The sequence below is a fragment of the Ursus maritimus genome, unplaced genomic scaffold (genome assembly GCF_017311325.1).
Source record: "Ursus maritimus isolate PB19 unplaced genomic scaffold, ASM1731132v1 scaffold_5, whole genome shotgun sequence".
Lineage (NCBI taxonomy): Eukaryota > Metazoa > Chordata > Mammalia > Carnivora > Ursidae > Ursus > Ursus maritimus.
Window position 1 is genome coordinate 34815128 of NW_024426663.1, and position 19724 is coordinate 34834851.

Here is a 19724-nt window from a genome sequence, read left to right on the forward strand (position 1 = left end):
GGGGGGGGGGGGGGGGGGGGGGGGGGGGGAGATCAATAGTTCATTATTTTAAAAATTTTTAAGTAATCTCTACCCCCTAATGTGGGACTGTAACTCACAACCCCGAGATCAAGAGTCACGTGCCCTACTACTGAGCCAGCCAGGTGCCCCTTATTCCTTTTTTTTTTTTTTTGCTGACTAGTCTATGGTACCCATGTACCAAAGTAAATTTCCTTATCTTTAAAATGGGAATAATAACCCCGGACTTACGGGGTTGTGAAAATTAACATAAAACTTAAAACTTTTTAGAACTGTAGCTCTATTATTGGTTACCTCTAGACTTACTTTTGTATTTCTTAGCCACGTTTCCTAAATTATCTGCAATGGACAATATTTTCCATGGAAATCTGCTTGAAACAAAAACACCCTGGTCGAATCACTCTACGAACATACGGAAAAGTGAAATCAAAGAATTGAAAGAAGACGTTAAAGAAAGACCAATGCGACCAATCATGGAGATCGCGACCACTCCTAGAGAGCACGTGGAGGCCTCCAGGCCGCGTGGCGGCTCTCCAGGAACCCGTACTCTTCCGCTCCCAGAGGTCCCCAGCGGCGGAAGTCGTCACTTTCAGAGAGACGCGGCCCACGCCGTGCACCCGGCAGTCGGCAGTCGGCTAGCCATGGCGATGGGTGGAGGTGGCGGTGTCCCAGAGCAGGAGGACTCGGTATTGTTCCGGCGCGGCACGGGCCAGGTGAGGTCTTGGACGGCACCGCCTTCCTACGAGTGCCGGGAGCGGGCTCCCAGCTCCCCCCTCCCGGCCCCCGCGGCTGGTCCGGACCTGGCGTGTTCGCTGATTGCGGGGCCGTATTCCAGGTTTCTACATCTTGACCTATTTGGGAGCCTTTGCCACAAGCTCCTTCCCTTGCGTCTTGGACTGCCTGACAGCTAAGAGACGATTCCCTGCCTCACCTTGATCGTACCTTGGTTTGTCAATTGTCTCTGGGGAGTGTGCGGGGCGCGGGAGGGGGGCAGACCCGGGTGAAGCAGGCAAACCAGTTAGAAGTCTGTTGAAGTGATTCAGTTTTAGACCAAGGTGTTAGCAATGAAAAGCAAAGTACTTGGATTCCAGGTGTAATTAGAAATCAAGAGACAAGGGAGACTGCAAGTGGAGAAGGTCTGTAAGGGTGAAGATCAACCAACTTTGGGTAGAATCTGATAGGAGTGAGTTTGGAACGGGAGAGAAGAAAATCAAGGGAAAATTTGTAAATAAGTATTTCAAGTTGTAACTAAATGGTAGAGAAATTGGCCAGTAGATGGAGGGGGGACTGAAATAAACAGGACTCTCAATTTTGTTTTTTTGTTTGTAAGATGAGAGAAACCTGTTTCAACGTTTTGTGGCTGGTGGGAAAGATCCAGTAAGGATGGAAAACTTGACACAAGAGACAGGAGAGAAATGTTGAAGCACTGTTCTAGAGAGGATGGATTTGGCCTTTGTTAGAAACATTGATGGTTCATATTGTGATAATTGTGTGGGTACAGACCTTTGTGGATGGACAGATTTGTGAAAGTTCTATTTTGATTGTGGCTGTTCTTAGTAAAAGAAGTAAAGTCTTCAGCTAGGAGTGAGGAGGGGCAGATGTTGGAGGTTTGGGCAGAGAGAAGGCACAAAGTAGGGAGAGTGGATGAGTGTTGGACTAGGGAAATGTAGTGGAAGCGTTGCTAGACAACATTAAAGGTCTACTTGAGATTTGTGGTCATGAGTATAAAGGAGAGTAGGTAGCATAATTGTATTTTTCTTCAGCTAAGTTCAATTCAGGTGTGTGAGGGCAGGCACAGAGTGAATTAAGAATTGAAATTAAAAGGGCTGTGTTTGGAGCGCCTGGGTAGCTCAGGTGCATCTGCCTGTGGCTCAGGTCATGATCCCGGAGTCCTGGGATAGAGCCCCACCCACGTCAGGCTCCCTGCTCAGTGGAGAGCCTGCTTCTCCCTCTCCCTCTGCCCCTCTCCCCACTTGTGGTCTCTCACTCTATCTGAAATAAATAAAATCCTTCTTAAAATGCGGGGGGAGGCTGTAGTTTTACCAAGAGAATGTAAGGAAGGGAGAGGTACAATGGAATTGTCTTTAATAACTGACCATAGAATTTAAGCTGGCTAAGAAATGGAGTGAGGACTCTAAGAGTTAAAAAGTTGAAGGATCAGCGTTTTGTCCCAGTGAAGCGGAATGATTGCCATTATCCAGCTACTAGAAGGAATAAGTTGCAGAGGCTAGGAGGTGATAGTTGGAGAGTAGGATTCTTTTTTATTTAGTTAAGTTTTTAATTTTAATTCCAGTATACTTAACATAGTTATATTAGTTTCAGGTGTACAATATAGTGGTTTAGTACTTCTCTACATCACTCAGGGCTCATCGTGGTAAATTTACTCTTAATTCCCTTCACCTATTTCACCCATCTCCCCAGCCCTCTCCCCTCTGGTAACCGTCAGTTCTCAATAGTTAAGGGTCTGTTTCTTGGTTTTTCTCTCTTTTTTCCCCCTTCATTTGCGTTTTTTTGTTGTTTTGTTTTTTAAGGAGGATCCACGCCCATCATGGGGTTTGAACTCACTACCCTGAGATTAAGACTTGCATCCTCCACCAACTGAGCCAGTCTGGTGCTCCCTGTTCCTTTGTTTTGTTTCTTAAATTCCACATATGAGTGAGATCATATGGTATTTGTCTTTCTCTGACTTATTTCACGTAACATTATACTCTCTAGGTCCATCTGTGTTGTTGGAAATGTCAAGACCTCATTTTTATAGCTGAATAATATTCCATTGTGTATATATACCACATCTTCTTTATCCATTCATCTGTCAGTGGACACTTGGGCTGCTTCCATAATTTGGCTATTGTAAATAATGCTGCAGTAAACATAGAGGTGAAACACCGATGAAAGAAATCCAAGACAGTACAAAGAAATGGAAAGACATCCATTCTATGCTCATGGGTTGGAAGAACAAATATTGTTAAAATGTCTATACTACTCAGGGGCGCTTGGGTGGCTCAGCCGTTAAGCGTCTGCCTTTGGCTCAGGTCATGATCCCAGGGTCCTGGGATGGAGCACGGCATCAGGCTTCCTGATTTATGTGGTACTACAAAAGAACTCGAATAGCCAAAGCAATCTTGAAAAAGAAAAACAAAACTGAAGGTATCACAATTCCAGATTTCAAGTTATATAACAGAGTGGTAGTAATTAAAACAGTATGGTACTGGCATAAAAATACATACTTAGCTCAGTGGAGTAGAAGAGATTGATACATGATGAATAAAGATGATGTGTGATACATACCCAATGGATTATTACTTAGTCTTAAGAATCAAGTCTTGCCATTTGCAATAACATGCATAGAGCTACAGAGTATAATGCTAAGTGAAATAGGTCAGAGAAAAACAAATAACATATGATTTCACTCTGATGTGGAATTTAAGAAACAAAACAAATGGGCACCTGGGTGGCTTAGCTGGTAAAGCGTCTGACTTGAATCTCAGCTCAGGTCTCTATCTCAGGGTCATGAGTTCAGGCCCCACATTAGGCTCCATGTTAGGCCTGGAGCCTACTTTAAAATAAAAAAAGAAAGAAGGGAAACAAAGGAAAAAAGAGACAAACCAAGAAAGGCTCTTAACTATAGAGGACAGACTGATGGTTGCGAGAGGGGAGGTGGGTGAAGGGATGGGGATTAAAGAATACACTTAACGAAATAAAATGATTTTTAAAATAAACATAGGGGTGCATATATCCTTTCAGGTTAGTGTTTTTGTATTCTTGGGGTAAATATTCAGTGCAGTTACTGGATCATAGGGTAGTTCTTTTTGCTGGGGGGAGGAGTAGTTCTATTATTTATTTTTTGAGTAATCTCCATACTGTTTTCCGTGGTGGCTGCTCCAGTTTGCAGTGTCACCAACAGTGCATGAGGATTCCTTTTTCTGCACATCCTCATCCACACTTGTTTCTTGTGTTTTTGATTTTAGCCATTATGACAGGTGTGAGTTGGTATCTCATTGAGGTTTTGATTTTCATGTGTGGTTTGGCCATCTGTGTCTTCTATCAAGAAATACCTGCTCATCTCTTCTGCCCAGGGAGAGTAGGATTCTTTAAACTGAGTTAGTTTATGGAAAGGTTATAGTTATTGGTTATAATAAGTAAGAACCACGTAAGTTACTAGCTGCGATTGGGTGGCATACAAGATCATTGATAGGGAGGAGTTTAAAGACTTGCAATGTAAGATATTGGAAGGATCATCTACATGGGTTTCTAAATAATCAGGAATGACAGAAGTAATGGAGAGAGTGCTGGGGTGTAAATCTTGGAATGGGGAAATGTGGCTCAGATGGCTGTAGATGACTGCATGAAGAGGAATAGTAGACAGTGGAGTCTGGTAACAGGATTTTGTTTATTTTTTTAATTATTATTAATATATAATGTATTATTTGTTTCAGGGGTGCAGGTCTGTGATTCATCAGTCTTACACAATACACAACACTCACCACAACACATACCCTCCCCAGTGTCCATCACCCAACCACCCCCATTCCTCCCATCCCCCTCCACTCCAGCAACCCTCAGTTAGTTTCCTGAGATTAAGAGTCTTTTATGGTTTGTCTCCCTCTCGTTTCCTCTTGTTTCATTTTTTTCCTCTCTTCCCCTATGATCCTCTGCCTTGTTTCTCAAATTCCACATATCAGTGAGATCATATGATAATTTTTTCTCTGATTGACTTATTTCTATTTTGCTTAGCATAATACCCTCTAGTTCTATCCACGTCGTTGCAAGTGGCAAGATTTCGTTTTTTTTGATGGCCGTATAATATTCCATTATATGTACATTCACACACGCACACACACCCCACATCTTCTTTACCCATTCATCTGTCAATGGACATCTGGGCTGTTGCCATAGTTTGACTTTGTGGCCATTGCTGCTATAAACATTGGGGTGCAGGTGCCCCTTTGGATCACTACATTTATATCTTTGGGGTAAATACCCAGTAGTGCAATTGCTGGTTTGTAGGGTAGCTCTATTTTCAACTTTTTGAGGACCCTCCATACTGTCTTCCAGAGTGGCTGCACCAGCTTGCATTCCCACTAACAATGTAGGAGGGTTCCCCTTTCTCTGCATCCTCGCCAACACCTGTCATTTCCTGACTCATTAATTTTAGCCATTCTGACTGGTATGAGGTGGTATCTTATTGTGATTTTGATTTGTATTTCCCTGATGCTGTGTGGTAACAGGATTTTTAAAACAGAGTTATCAGGAAGGAAGGAGGAAGAAAAATCTGGAAGTGGGTGTGAGGAGCAAGGAAGATTGCTTCCCCATCTGTGGTACAGTGATTTGATAGAGGGGAAAATACTTCATTTGAAATGTCTGCAAGGAAAGAAGCATCTTCAGGGAGAGCTAGATTTTAAAGCAAGAAGATAAAGGGAATATTCAGAGAAGAGATTAAAGATATCAGGAGCAGGATTTGCTGATTACTCAAGAGATCGCAGCAGAAGTGTCCGTAATTGAGAATTGTAGAACATGGCAGCACTTGAGGAATACCTTGAGAAACCTAGGCTGCTACTGGTGACCGAGAAACAGTTATATAAAGACAGTGCTCATGGCCTGTTGTGGTGGCTGTTGTATAACAAATCACCCAAAAGGTAGTAGCTTGAAATAGTAATAATCGTGGGGTGCTGGGGTGGCTCTGTCGGTGAGGTGTCTGCCTTTGGCTCACGTCACTATCCCAGGACGATCCCTGGGTCCTGGGATCAAGCCCCATGTCAGGCGCTCTGTGCAGCAGGGAGCCTACTGCTCCCTTTCCTTCTGCCTGCCACTCCATCTGCTTGTGCGCTCTCTCCCTTTCTCACTCCCCCTCTCCCTGTCAAATGGATAAATAAAATCGTTAAAAAAGAACAGTAATAATCATTTTATTATCTGTCATAGTTTCTGTGGGTGAGGAATTTATGAAGGCCTAGCTGGGCAGTTCTTCAGAGCTTTCATGTGGTTGCATTCACATAGTGATTGGAGCTATAGTAGCCCGGGAGCAAGCCGCTAGAGATTGGCAGCCTTTTTAAAAATTTTATTTGTTTATTTTTAGAGGGAAGAGCACGAGTAGAGAGAGGCAGAGGGAGAAGGAGAGCAAGGATCCCAAGTGGGCTTCATGCTTAGCGCAGAGCCTGACATGGGGCTCTGTCCCACAACCCCGAGATCGTGATCCAAGCTGAAATCAAGAGTCAGACGCTTAGCAGCACCAGTTGGTTGGGCATCCAGCTCTTGATTTTGGCTTGGGTCTTGATCTCAGGGTCATGGGATCAAGCCCCGCATCCAGTTCCTTGCTCAGTGCCAGTCTGCTACTCTCCCTCTCCCCCTTACCCCATTCTCATGTACACACACATTTTCTCTCTCTCGGTCTCTCTCTTACTCAAATAAATGGATAAATCTTAAAAAAAAAAATGTCGGGCACTTAACCAACCGAGCCAGATTCCCCAACAGCCTTTTCTTTTCTTCGTGATCTCAGTGTGTGGGCTAGTTTGGATTTTCTTATACCCGTTTATAGTCCTTCCCTCTCATTCCTCCTCATCTCCTGTTCTGCAGTAACTGTCGGATCACACTTCCTGTTACCACAGATTAGTATACATTTTCTAGAATTTTATAAACATGAAATCTTTGGTTTCCTTTGTTCATAATAGTTACTTGAGGTTCATACATTTTGTTGTACGTATTGCGCATTCCTTTTTACTTCTGTAGTATCACATTGCATTAATATACTATGATTTGTTTATCCATTAACTTGTTCATGATATTTGGATTGTTTTCATTGGTGACTGGCACTAATAGAGCTGCTGTGGATTTTAGTGGAGAAGACTGTATGGACCTACGTTTTCATTTCTTTTGGAAATTACTCATGGAGTAGGTGTATTTTAACTCTTTAATAAGAAGCTGCCTTCTTATTGGCTGTCCCAGTCATTAGAGCATGCGACTCTTGATCTCAGGGTCATGAGTTCAAACCCCCATGATGGATGTGCTGCCTACTTAAAAAAAAACAAAACTGGGGCGCCTGGGTGGCACAGCGGTTAAGCGTTTGCCTTTGGCTCAGGGCGTGATCCCTGCGTTATGGGATCGAGCCCCACATCAGGCTCCTCTGCTGTGAGCCTGCTTCTTCCTCTCCCACTCCCCCGCCTGTGTTCCCTGTCTCGCTGGCTGTCTCTGTCTCTGTCTCTGTCAAATAAATAAATAAAATCTTAAAAAAAAAAAAGAAAAAAAGAATGCCCTCTCCAAGGGCGCGTGGGTGGCTCAGTCCTCCTGGAACAGGCTCCCTGCTCAGTGGGGATCCTGCTTCTCCCTCTCCCTTTGCCTGCCGCTCCCCTACTTGTGTTCTCTCTCTCCCTCTCTCTCTCTCCCGCCCAGTCCCGCTCTGTCAAATAAAGTCTTTAAAAATAAATAAATAAAATTAAATTAAGATTAATTAGTCACTATTAATAGTTTATAACCTTAAACATTTTGAGAATTCTTTGAATAAGCTAGACACAGTGTAAGTCAAGGGGAAAAGACTATTCTTTGGACCACAGATTCTATGGTCAGACTAGCATTACTGAAGTCTGTACAAAGTCAAACTAATGGCCAGGTATTTTCCCATACTGCCAAGTTAAACCCTATCAGCTCTTAGAAAAGACTGAAACATGGGTTACGCTTGAACATATCCACTTATTGTGGAGCATTCGGGCGCCTGGGTGGCCCAGTCGGTTAAGCGGCTGCCTTCAGCTCAGGTCATGATTCCAGGGTCCTGGGATTGAGCCCTGCATCAGGTTCCCTGCTCAGCGAGGAGCCTGCTTCCCTCTCGCTGCCATTCCCCCTGGTTGTGATCTCTTTCAAATTAAATAAATAAAAGATTTTAAATAGATAGATAGAGGAGCATTCACTTTTCAGCGTACCTCTTAGAGCATTTGCATAGGTCTAGCTTTGGCAGTAATGTCACATACTCTCTAAGTAGGTAGGCTTTCTGTAGTTTTATTTAGAATTTTAAATACCTGTTTTTGTGTAATTTCATTATGTCTGGAGTAAGATGGCTCTTGATACTATCTAACATACATTTTGATGAAATCCATTTAAACATTAATTGTTTTTGTTCTTTACCCTTCCCAGAGTGATGATTCTGACATTTGGGATGATACAGCATTGATAAAAGCTTATGATAAAGCTGTGGCTTCGTTTAAGGTATGAAATGTTTACTTATTCTTTTCCTTATTTCCTCATGTTAATCATTTGGAAAAACATTATGATAACATACTTAAAGTGTTAATGTACATATTATTCAGTTCTAATTTTGAAGACCAATGGATATCATTGGTTAGTTAGCTTAGCTGATAATCTTCTTTTAAAAATCAGTAGGCTCTCTGTATGTCATTCCTTTAGCAAAGGCAACTGAAGTAGAATTGTAAACATTGCTTTCTTTTAAAGTGTTTGCATTGTATCAAACTATAGAAGTTCTCTAATTCAGATTAATGGAAGGGCACCCTGAATTATAATTTTCATTTTACAAGCCTTCATTGAAATAATAATGATAAATATCACTAGTGCTATAATTAGTACTTGTAGAGTGTTTACAACATCTTAGGCACTGTTCTAAATGCTGTGCTTATGTTAAATTAATCTTCCCCAAATCCTCTGAGTTGGTTATCAAGTTAAGTGTTCCTGATGATAGAGTTATACTATTCTTTTAGGGGATGTAGTCTGTTTTTGTGGCCCAAACAAGACATTTACACAGTTGTCCAGCATTATCACTTTCCCTTCCGTGTGAGGTATTTTGTTTTTTTGAGTGCCATGCATAGGCCATCAGTAGTCCAGGCAAAGAGCATATCTTCACAGAGAGCACCAGGTACAAGATCCACTTCTTTCCCTCAGTCACTCGTGTAGCATGAGGTAAAGATCAAACCTGTATGTCATCCTTGAAGCTGAATTCAAATTTGTCAGTAATGCTTTTCAGTATACCCTTAGAGTAGATGCATACTAATTGCAAGGTTCTGTAAAGTGCAGATTAAAGTGGGGCTCAGCGATGGATGGAATTGATGGTATTGTAGAGGGAAGTAGTCTGAGTAGAGGGAAAGCTGGTTTATTTTTATTTATTTATTCATGTTTAAGATTTTATTTATTTATTCAACAGAGATAGAGACAGCCAGCGAGAGAGGGAACACAAGCGGGGAGTGGGAGAGGAAGAAGCAGGCTCGTAGCAGAAGAGCCTGATGTGGGGCTCGATCCCATCACACCGGGATCACGCCCTGAGCCGAAGGCAAGCGCTTAACCGCTGTGCCACCCAGGCACCCCTTATTTATTTATTTTTAAAGATTTATTTTTTTTGAGAGAGAGATTGAGAGTGTGAGAAGGGTGTGGGGCGGAGGGCGAGAGAGAGAATCCCAAGCAGAGTCCATGTTGAGCACAGAGCCTGATGTGGGGCTCAGTCTCCCAACCCTGAGATCATGACCTGACCTGAAATCAAGAGTTGGATACTTAACTGACTGAGCCACCCAGGCACCCCAATAGTTTACTTTTAACTGTGTTGAGTTTGAAGTAGATATTGCAGAGGAAAGTAATCTGAGTAGAGGAAAAGATAGTTTACTTTTAATTGTGTTGAGTTTGAAGTAAATGTGAGGATAGGAAATTGGTAATTGGAAATGTTGGATTGAATGAAGAAGAAATGTCACCTGGATAATAGCTTTAGAAGTCTGCTTGCATAGAGGTTATAATTGAATTAATAGGAATACATGATCATAAACAGGTAAAGAAGGATGGAAAGTTCTTTTTGGGAATGCCCAAGGTTAAGACTTGATCAGAGAGGTAATAAAGCATTAGAGTTCTGCATTGCTATATCATCCAAAATGTCATGAATTTTAAGACAAATGATCAATAGAATATAATGTTACAGAAAGGGTGAGAGTGGGGACTTAATTAAAAGGGTCCTTAGAGGGACACCTGGGTGGCTCAGTCAGTTAAGCATCTGCCTTCAGCGCAGGTCATGATCCTTGAGTCCTGGGATCGAGTCCCACATCGGGCTCCCTGCTCAGCGGGGAACCTGCTCCCTCTGCCTGCCGCTCCTCCTGCTTGTGCGCTCACTCTCTTTCTCTCTCTCTCTCTCTCTCTCTCTGAGAAATAAATAAATAAAATCTTTAAAAAAATAAATAAAATAAATAAAAGGGTCCTTAGAGCTGATAATCAGATATAGGATGCCTTCCGGAATAGTTTCTGCAGCATGTGGGATGATGAAAGAGGAAGTAGAAGCTGTCTGAGTTGATGGGGCCTTGAGACCAGCTTGTAGTGACTGAGTTCTATCGTTAAACTTCTTTCATGTCTTACCCTGTAACATGTACATTTCTATTCATGTTTTCATAGCATGCCCTAAAGAATGGTGACATTTCTGAAGCTTCGGATAAACCAAAAGGCACACCTAAAAGAAAACCTGCTAAGAAGAATAAGAGCCAAAAAAAGAATGCTACAACCCCCCTGAAGCAGGTTATTTTAAAACATTGGGATTGAACTTCAAAGAACTTCTTGTTGATGTTTTTAATAATAGTGTAAAATATTTTTAACTAAAATGATTAGTATAGTGTTTTCCATTGACAGGTAATCACAAAATTTCTAAAACAGCTATTAAACTTTCTATAGTTTAGAAAAATGCATGTTAATAAAAGTATAATGAATTCGGTGGGAATGATCAGTTGAAGATTGTGTTTACTTTACGTGAGGGGTGGGCTAGAGGAACCCAGTGCTTTTTGGTAGGAGTACGTCAGAGCCTTAATCTGAATTGGCAGTGTTCTGCTTAAACTGAGAGATGACTATGCCTCTTCCCCCCCAACAACCCTTAAACTAATACCCAGGAACCAAAAATTCTGGATGGAATCATTTCTCCTATTTAAAACAGTAGACCCGAAAGCTAAATATTTTGGTGTCTCATCAGTTCCTTTAGTTTTATCATTACCAAGGGGAAAGAGAGCTAACATTTGATAAGCTCGCCCATGTGCTGGACCAGAGTGCAGGTCACTTTACACACTTTCCCCCCTTTCTGTTCTTCACAACCAATATATGAGGTAGATTTTATTATAATTATTTAACAGATGAGGAAAGTGAGACTGAAATAATTAGAAACTTGTCCATGATTATGTAAATGGCAGAATTTATATTATATTGACAAATACATGGCTTGATTATGTAAGCAAAATTATATTTATCTTGGAAATTCAGATTTATGTGTTTTCGGCCCCGAGCCTTTTTGACTATATCCTTCTGCCTTTCAGATGAGTTAGCTGGAGACTGTCCCCTCTGCAGTCTACCATACCCTACCTTAACAAGATTGCAGTTTATCATCTTTAAAAGAAATATGTGCATGTGTGTATCTTTGGTTTCTTTTATAGTGGAAAGTTGGTGACAAATGTTCTGCCATTTGGTCAGAAGATGGCTGCGTTTACCCAGCTACCATTGCTTCAATTGATTTTAAGAGAGAAACCTGCATTGTGGTTTACACTGGATATGGAAATAGGGAGGAGCAAAATATGTCTGATCTACTTTCGCCAGCGTCTGAAGTAGCTAATAATGTAGAACAGAATGCTCAGGAGGTAAGCATATTGGGGGGGGGGAATTCTTGGAAACCGAGAGGGGTTGAGAAAGTAAACGATATAACTGGTTGTTAGTTTGATCTACTGAGGCTTTAATTCTTTTTTAATACCTTTATAACAAAAATACATCTATTTTTTTCTTTTTAAAGAATGAAAATGAAAGTCAAATTTCAACAGATGAAAGTGAGAACTCCTCCAGGTCTCCTGGAAATAAGCCAAATAACATCAAGTCAAAAGCTGCTCCATGGAACTCTTTTCTCCCTCCACCACCCCCCATGCCGGGATCGGGACTGGGACCAGGAAAGGTAAATTTCTCCCGAGAAGAGGTTTCCCAGGAAATAGTTAAAAACTTCCCACCCCTCCATTAAGTTACATTACCTGGGGCGCCTGGGTGGCTCTGTTTAAGCATCTGCCTTCAGCTCAGGTCATGATCTCAGGGTACTGGGATTGAGCCCCATGTCAGGTTCCCTGCTCAGCGGGGAGTCTGCTGCTCTCCCTGCTCCTACCCCTCCTTCCCCCGCTCCCCGTTCATTCTCTCTCTCAAATTAATTAATTAAATCATTGGGAGGGGGAAGATTTTTATTTTAAGTTGGGTCATGAACCCCTGTAGGTGTGTCCCTATCCAGTTCTGTATAAAGCAGTGATTTCTTCACTGGAGGTTATGGTATTCAGGCAGTAATAATAATAAATAAAATTTAAAATCATGACTTATTAAAGCTTTTTCTGAAGATTTTCTGTTGAGAGAGTTCTTACTAGGTTTAGATTACGATTTCTAGAATGATCACACCTCTTAATTTATATATCATACTTCCTTGGTCTCGGGGGGCTAATTTTTCATATTAAATGAGAGGTTTACTGGGGCGCCTGGGTGGCACAGTCGTTAAGCGTCTGCCTTTGGCTCAGGGCGTGATCCCGGCGTTATGGGATCGAGCCCCACATCAGGCTCCTCCACTATGAGCCTGCTTCTTCCTCTCCCATTCCCCCTGCTTGTGTTCCCTCTCTCGCTTGCTGTCTCTCTGTCAAATAAATAAATAAAATCTTAAAAAAAAAAAAAAAAAGAGGTTTACTAATTTTTACAGTTTATGCTCTATAGTAGTATATGTAATTCAAAGGTTATACAATTTAATTAGAGAAATTGTGGGGCAGATAGTCTTTTATGATTCAAGTATCTTGCTAAATACACTGTCTCTGATTTATTAGGTAATTAGGAGTCTTTCTTACTTTGATTTTACTTTCTGAATGTTTATATAGAAAGGAAATGAGGAAAATCTAGATTTATGAGTCTTCACTATTTGGTGTATGAAATTCTGTTTCATCGTTTTTGACATGTATATTATTCTGGGTGGTTATTTTGACTCTTATGGCATTTAATCTTTTTTCCTCCTTTCATGTATAAATTGGGAAATTAATCTTCGTTTGGAATGTTCTTTACAGGCTGGTCTAAAATTCAGTGGCCCACCACCACCTCCACCACCACCACACTTCTTATCATGCTGGCTGCCTCCATTTCCTTCTGGACCACCAGTAAGTACAGAAGAATTCAGATTAAACCTTGCGTTCATACATACTTAGGGATTTAGCAGCACATAGGTGATTGGGAAATGTCATTTTAGACCATCCCTATGGTCAGATTCTAATGGGTAAAAATTTGAACTAAACCTCAGGTCTTTGTTCTTAATGCCCTTCTGCTACCTTCAGTCCTCTTATTGGCCCCAACTCTGAGCCCTATATTGCCTGCTTCCTTCATGTCAGAAATTGTATCTCATTCTATAGGGAGGTATCTCCTATTTCAAAGGATTTAATTGCACTGTAAATAAGGATTAATGCTTTGGTCTTCCAGGTATGCTTGGATGTTAACTTCACATAGACTATGTGTATGTCTAATGATAGAATTCTGGGTATCAGCAGTAGGCTAGACACAAGACACTTTCTGGCAAATTCATGTGTTCCAGTAGGGGCAGCACAGTTGTTCTACCTCAGACCTTTCCTTAAAATGCCGTCTGGGTGTTTTTTGAGTAAAACCATAGAAGTATGTGTACTTGCAATGCCTGGGTGGCTCAGTCGGTTGGGCATCCGACTCTTGATTTTCGCTCAGGTCATGATCTCGGTGTCATTGGATTGAGGCCCACGTCAGGTTCCACACTAAGCGCGGAGTCTGAGATTTTCTTTCTTTCTTTCTTTCTTTCTTTTTTTTTTTTTTTTTTTAAAGATTTTATTTATTTATTTGACAGAGATAGAGACAGCCAGCGAGAGAGGGAACACAAGCAGGGGGAGTGGGAGAGGAAGAAGCAGGCTCATAACGGAGGAGCCTGATGTGGGGCTCGATCCCGTAACGCCGGAATCATGCCCTGAGCGGAAGGCAGACGCTTAACCGCTGTGCCACCCAGGCGCCCCTGTTTGAGATTTTCTTTCCCTCTCTGCGCCTACCCCCACTTGCATGCATGCACTCGTGCTCTCTCTGAATAAATAAAATCTTTTTTTAAAAAAAGCATAACATATTTAGTCTTTTCCCCATAGATTCATAATGGAATGGAGTAATAGTTCAAAAATCAAAACAAAATACCTAACATTTTACGTGATCTATTTTCTTTTGATTCTTATTCATTTTAATTTTGTTGGTCTTCTGTTGTTACTGGTTGGCCTTCTCAAAATGTCAGATTTTTTTTTAAGTTTTTTTTTTAATAATAATTATTTTGTTATATTAGTCACCATACAGTACATTCTCAGTTCTTGATGCAATGTTCCATGATTCATTACTTGCATATAACACCCAGTGCACTGTGCAATATGTGCCTTCCTTAATACCCATCACCGGCTTATCCCAATCCCCCACCCACCTCCCCTCTGAAGCCCTCAGTTTGTTTCCCAGAGTCCACAGTCTCTCATGGTTCATTCCCCCTTCTGTTTACCCCCCCCTTCATTCTTTCCTTCCTTCTCCTACCGATCTTCCTATTTCTTATATTCCATAAATGAGTGAAACCATATGATAATTGTCTTTCTCTGCTTGACTTATTTCACTTAGCATAATCTCCAGTCCCGTCCATGTTGCTGTAAATGTCGTGTAATCATTCTTTCTGATGGCTGAGTAATATTCCATTGTATATATGGACCACATCTTCTTAATCCAGTCATCTGTTGAAGGGCGTCTCGGCTCCTTCCACGATTTAGCTGTTGTGGAAATGCTGCTATGAACATTGGGGTGCATATGGCCCTTCTCTTCACTACGTCTGTATCTTTGGGGTAAATACCCAGTAGTGCAATTGCTGGATCATAGGGTAGCTCAATTTTTAACTTTTTAAGGGACCTCCACACTTTTCCAAAGTGGCTTGCATTCCCACCAACAGTGTAAGAGGGATCCCCTTTCTCCACATCCTATCCAACATTTGTTGTTTCCTGCCTTGTCCATTTTTGCCATTCTAACTGGCGTAAGGTGGTATCTCAAGGTGGTTTTGATTTGAATTTCCCTGATGGCTAATGATTTTGAGCATTTTTTCATGTGTCTGTTAGCCATTTGTATGTCTTCATTGGAAAAGTGTCTGTTCATATCTTCTGCCCATTTTTTTATTTGATTATTTGTTTCTCATGGATTGAATTTAAGAAGTTCTTTGTAGATGTTGGATACAAATCTTTTATCTGTAGTGTCATTTGCAAATATCTTCTCCCATTCCGTGGACTGCCTCTTAGTTTTTTTGACTGTTTCCTTGGCTGTGCAGAAGCTTTTTATCTTGATGAAGTCTCACACGTTCATTTTTTCTTTTGTTTCTCTTGCCTTTGGAGATATGTCATAAAAAAGTTGCTGTGGCCGATGTCAGAGAGGTTGCAGCGTGTGTTCTCCTCTAGGATTTTGATGGATTCCTGTCTCACATCGAGGTCTTTGAACCATTTGGAGTTTATCTTTGTGTATGGTGTGAGAGAGTGGTCAAGTTTCATTCTTTTGCATATAGCTGTCCAATTTTCCTAGCACCATTTACTGAACAGACTGTCTCTTTTCCACTGGATGTTTTTTCCTGCTTTGTCAAAGATTAGTTGCCCAAAGAGCTGAGGGTCCATTTCTGGGTTCTCTATTCTCTTCCATTGGTCTGTGTGTCTGTTTTTGTGCCAGTACCATGCTGTCTTTGTGATCACAGCTTTGTAGTATAGCTTGAAGTCCGGCAACGTGATGTCCTCAGCTTTGTTTTTCCTTTTCAACAATTCCTTGGAGATTCGGGGTCTTTTCTGGTTCCACACAAATTTAAGGGCTGTTTGTTCCAGTTCTTTGAAAAATGTCATTGGTATTTTGATCGGGATGGCATTGAAAGTGTAGATTGCTCTGGGTAGCATAGACATTTTAACTATGTTTATTCTTCCGATCCATGAGCATGGAATATTTTTCCATCTTTTTGTGTCTTCTTCAATGTCTTTCAAGAGTGATTTGTAGTTTCTAGAATATAGATCCTTTACGTCTCTGGGTAAGTTAATACCAAGATAACGTATGATTTTTGGTGCTATTGTAAATGGAATGGATTCCCTAATTTCTCTTTCTTCAGTCTCATTATTCGTGTATAGAAATGCAACTGATTTCTGAGCATTGATTTTGTATCCCGCCACATTACTGAATTGCTCTATAACTTCTAGTAGTTTGGGAGTGGATTCTTTTGGGTTTTCCATATAGAGTATCATGTCATCTGCGAAGAGAGACAGTTTGACTTCTTCTTTGCCGATTTGGATACTTTTATCCCTTTTTGTTGTCTGATTGCTGTTGCAAGGACTTGTAGTACTATGTTGAATAATAATGGCGAGAGTGGGCATCCTTGTCAAGTTCCTGATCTTAAGGGAAAGGCCTTCAGCTTTTCCCCGTTGAGAATGATATTCGCTGTAGGCTTTTCATAGATGGTTTTTATGAGATCGAGGAATGTACCCTCTATTCCTACACTCTGAAGGGTTTTAATCAGGAAAGGATGCTATATTTTGTCAAATGCTTTTTCTTTATCAATTGAGAGGATCATATGGTTCTTGACTCTTTTCTTGTTGATGTGATCTATCACACTGATCAATTTGCGAATGTTGAACCACCCTTGCATCCCAGGGATGAATCCCACTTGGTCTTGATGGACAATCCTTTTAATGTATTGTTGGATCCTATTAGCTAGTATCTTGTTGAGAATTTTGGCGTCCATATTCATCAGGAATATCGGTCTGTGTAATTCTCCTTTTTGATGGGGTCTTTGCCTGGTTTGGGGATCAAGGTAATACTGGCCTCATAGAATGAGTTTGGTAGTTTTCCTTCTGTTTCTGTTTTTTGAAACGGCTTCAGGAGAATAGGTATTATTTCTTCTTTGAATGTTTGGTAGAATTCTCTGGGGAATCTGTCAGGCCCTGGACTCTTGCTTTTGGGGAGGTTTTTGATCACTGCTTCAATCTCTTCATAATTAATCGGTCTGTTTAAAAAATCAGTTTCTTCCTGTTTCAGTCTTGGTAGTTTATGGGTTTCTAGGAAGGTGTCCATTTTTTCCGGGTTGTTTAATTTATTGGCTAAAGCTGTTGATAAAAGTTTCTAATGATCCTTCCTATTTCATTGGTGTTGGTTGTGACCTCTCCCCTTTCGTTCATAATTTTATTAATTTGGTTCCTTTTGTCTATTCTTTTGAATAAGTCTGGCCAGTGGCTTATCGATCTTATTTATTCTTTCAAAGAACCAGCTTCCAGTTCTGTAGATCTGCTCTACTGTGCTCCTGGTTTCTAATTCATTGATCTCTGCTCTAACCTTGATCACCTGCCTTCTCGTGTGTGGGTTAGGCTTGTTTTTCTGTTCCAGCTGCAGCTTCTTGAGGTGAGAATATAAAAACTGCGTTTTAGATGTTTCTATTCTTTTGAGTGAGGCTTGGATGGCTATGTATTTTCCCCTTAGGACCGCCTTTGCAGTGTCCCACAGGTTTTGGACTGATGTGTTTTCATTCTCATTGGTCTCCAGAAATTGTTCAAACTGATTTTTAATTTCCTGGTTTACCCAATCATTTTTGAGCTGGATGGTTCTTAGTTTCCAAGTGTTTGAGTTTCTTCCAAATTTTTCCTTGTGATTGAGTTCCAGTCTCAAAGCATTGTGGTCTGAGAATATGCAGGGAATAACCTCAGTCTTTTGGTTTCGGTTAAGACCTGTTTTGTGACCCAGTATATGGTCTATTCTGGAGAAAGTTCCATGTGCATTCAAAAGGAATGAGTATTCTGTTCTGGGGTGTAGTGTTCTATATATATCTATGAGGTCCATCTGTTCCAGTATGTCATTCAAAGCTCTTGTTTCTTTGATTTTCTGCTTAGGTGATCTGTCTTTTGCTGAGAGCGGAGTGTTGAGGTCCCCTACTATTAATGTATTGTTATCTATATGTCTCTTTATTCTGGTTAAGAGTTGGCTTATGTGTCTAGCTGCTCCCCTGTTGGGGGCATAGATATTTATAATTGTCATATCCACTTGTTGGATACACCATTTAAGAATAATATAGTGTCCTTCTGTATCTTTCACTACGGTCTTTAGTTTAAAATCTAATCTGTCTGATATGAGAATTGCTACCCCAGCTTTCTTTTGAGGTCCATTGGCATGAAAAATGGTTTTCCATCCCTTCACTTTCAGTCTGAATGCATCTTTAGGTTCGAAATGAGTCTCTTGCAGACAGCAAATGGATGGGTCCTGTCTTTTTATCCAATCTGCAACCCTGTGGCGTTTATGGGAGCATTTAGGCCATTCACACTGAAAGTGATTATTGAGAGATATGATTTTAATGATATCATGTTTCCTGTGAAATCTTTGTTTCTATAGATTGTAAATTTCTGTTCTGTATCACTCTTGGGGCCTTTTTACTTTTATAAAACCCCCCTTAATATCTCCTGTAGGGCTGGTTTGGTGGTTATGAATTCCTTCAGTTTCTGCTGATCCTGGAAGGTCCTTATCTCTCCATCGATTCTGAATTACAGCCTTGCTGGATGAAGGATCCTTGGCTACATGTTCTTCTCGGATAGAGCTTTGAAAATACCCTGCCAACCCTTCCTAGCCTGCCAGGTCTCTGTAGACAGGTCTGACGTTATTCTGATATTTTTCCCTCTGTACGTAAGGATTTTCTTCCCCCTGGCCGCTTTCATTACTGTATCTTTGGATCTAATATTTGCGAAATGCACTATGTCGTGACGTGGTGTAGGTCTGTTCTCATTGACCTTGGGAGGGGTCCTCTCTGCCTCTTGGACACGAATGCTGTTTCCTTTGCCAGATTAGGGAAGTTCTCAGCTACAATTTGTTCAAATATCTCTTCTAGACCTCTCTCTTTCTCCACCCCCTCGGGGATGCTGATTCTGACATTGGAATGTTTCATTGAGTTAGTAATCTCCCATAACCTACATTGTTTTTTTTTTTTTTTAAGATTTTATTCATTTATTCAATAGAGATAGAGACAGCCAGCTAGAGAGGGAACACAAGCAGGGGGAGTGGGAGAGGAAGAAGCAGGCTCCCAGCAGAGGAGCCTGATGTGGGGCTCGATCCCATAACGCTGGGATCATGCCCTGAGCCGAAGGCAGACGCCCAACCACTGTGCCACCCAGGCGCCCCCCGTAACCTACATTCTTGAGATTGGATTTTTTTGAGCCAAGTTTCTGTTTTAGCTTTCTCTTCTTCCATCCCATCCTCCAATTCACTAATTCGTTCTTCTGCCTCATTTACCCTGCTGTCAGAGCGTCTAGTTTAGACTGCATTTGATTCATAGCATTTTTAATTTCTGCCAGACTCGCTCTCATTTCTGCCCTTAGAGATTCTATATTCTCATTAATATTTTCATTAATAGTTTTTTCAAGCCTACACATCATCTTGACCATTGTTACTCTGAACTCCATTTCTGACAATTTGGTTATATCCATATCCATCAGTTCTGTGGCAGAGGCCACAGACTCATTATCTTTTCTTTGCTGGGGGGGATTTCTCCTTCTCGTCATTCTGATGAGGAGAGGTTGTGGGGATGCCCACAGCCCAAGTTATTGACCAGGACACAGGCAGTGTGCACTTGTTATATAGGGACCTTAGGGATGTCAGCTTCCTGATTTTTCAGCCTGCCTTCTGGGCGAGGGGCCTGCCGCGCTGATATTCAGGAAACCTTGTTTGGGTAGAGTTGC

The 19724-nt window shown here is 41.2% G+C and overlaps 1 protein-coding gene across 2 annotated transcripts in view; it reads left to right on the top strand.

The window, feature by feature from the left end:
• The window catches only part of SMN2 (survival of motor neuron 2, centromeric), a 45176-nt gene that overhangs the window by 5229 nt on the left and 20223 nt on the right, over positions 1-19724 (top strand). For both annotated transcript variants that reach the window (XM_008691319.2, XM_008691320.2), the window contains exons 2-7: positions 340-731; positions 8137-8208; positions 10378-10497; positions 11397-11597; positions 11747-11902; positions 13032-13121. In XM_008691319.2, the coding sequence (XP_008689541.1) occupies positions 363-731; positions 8137-8208; positions 10378-10497; positions 11397-11597; positions 11747-11902; positions 13032-13121 (1008 nt within the window). In that variant the 5' untranslated portion in view covers positions 340-362. The remainder of the gene's footprint in view (positions 1-339; positions 732-8136; positions 8209-10377; positions 10498-11396; positions 11598-11746; positions 11903-13031; positions 13122-19724) is intronic.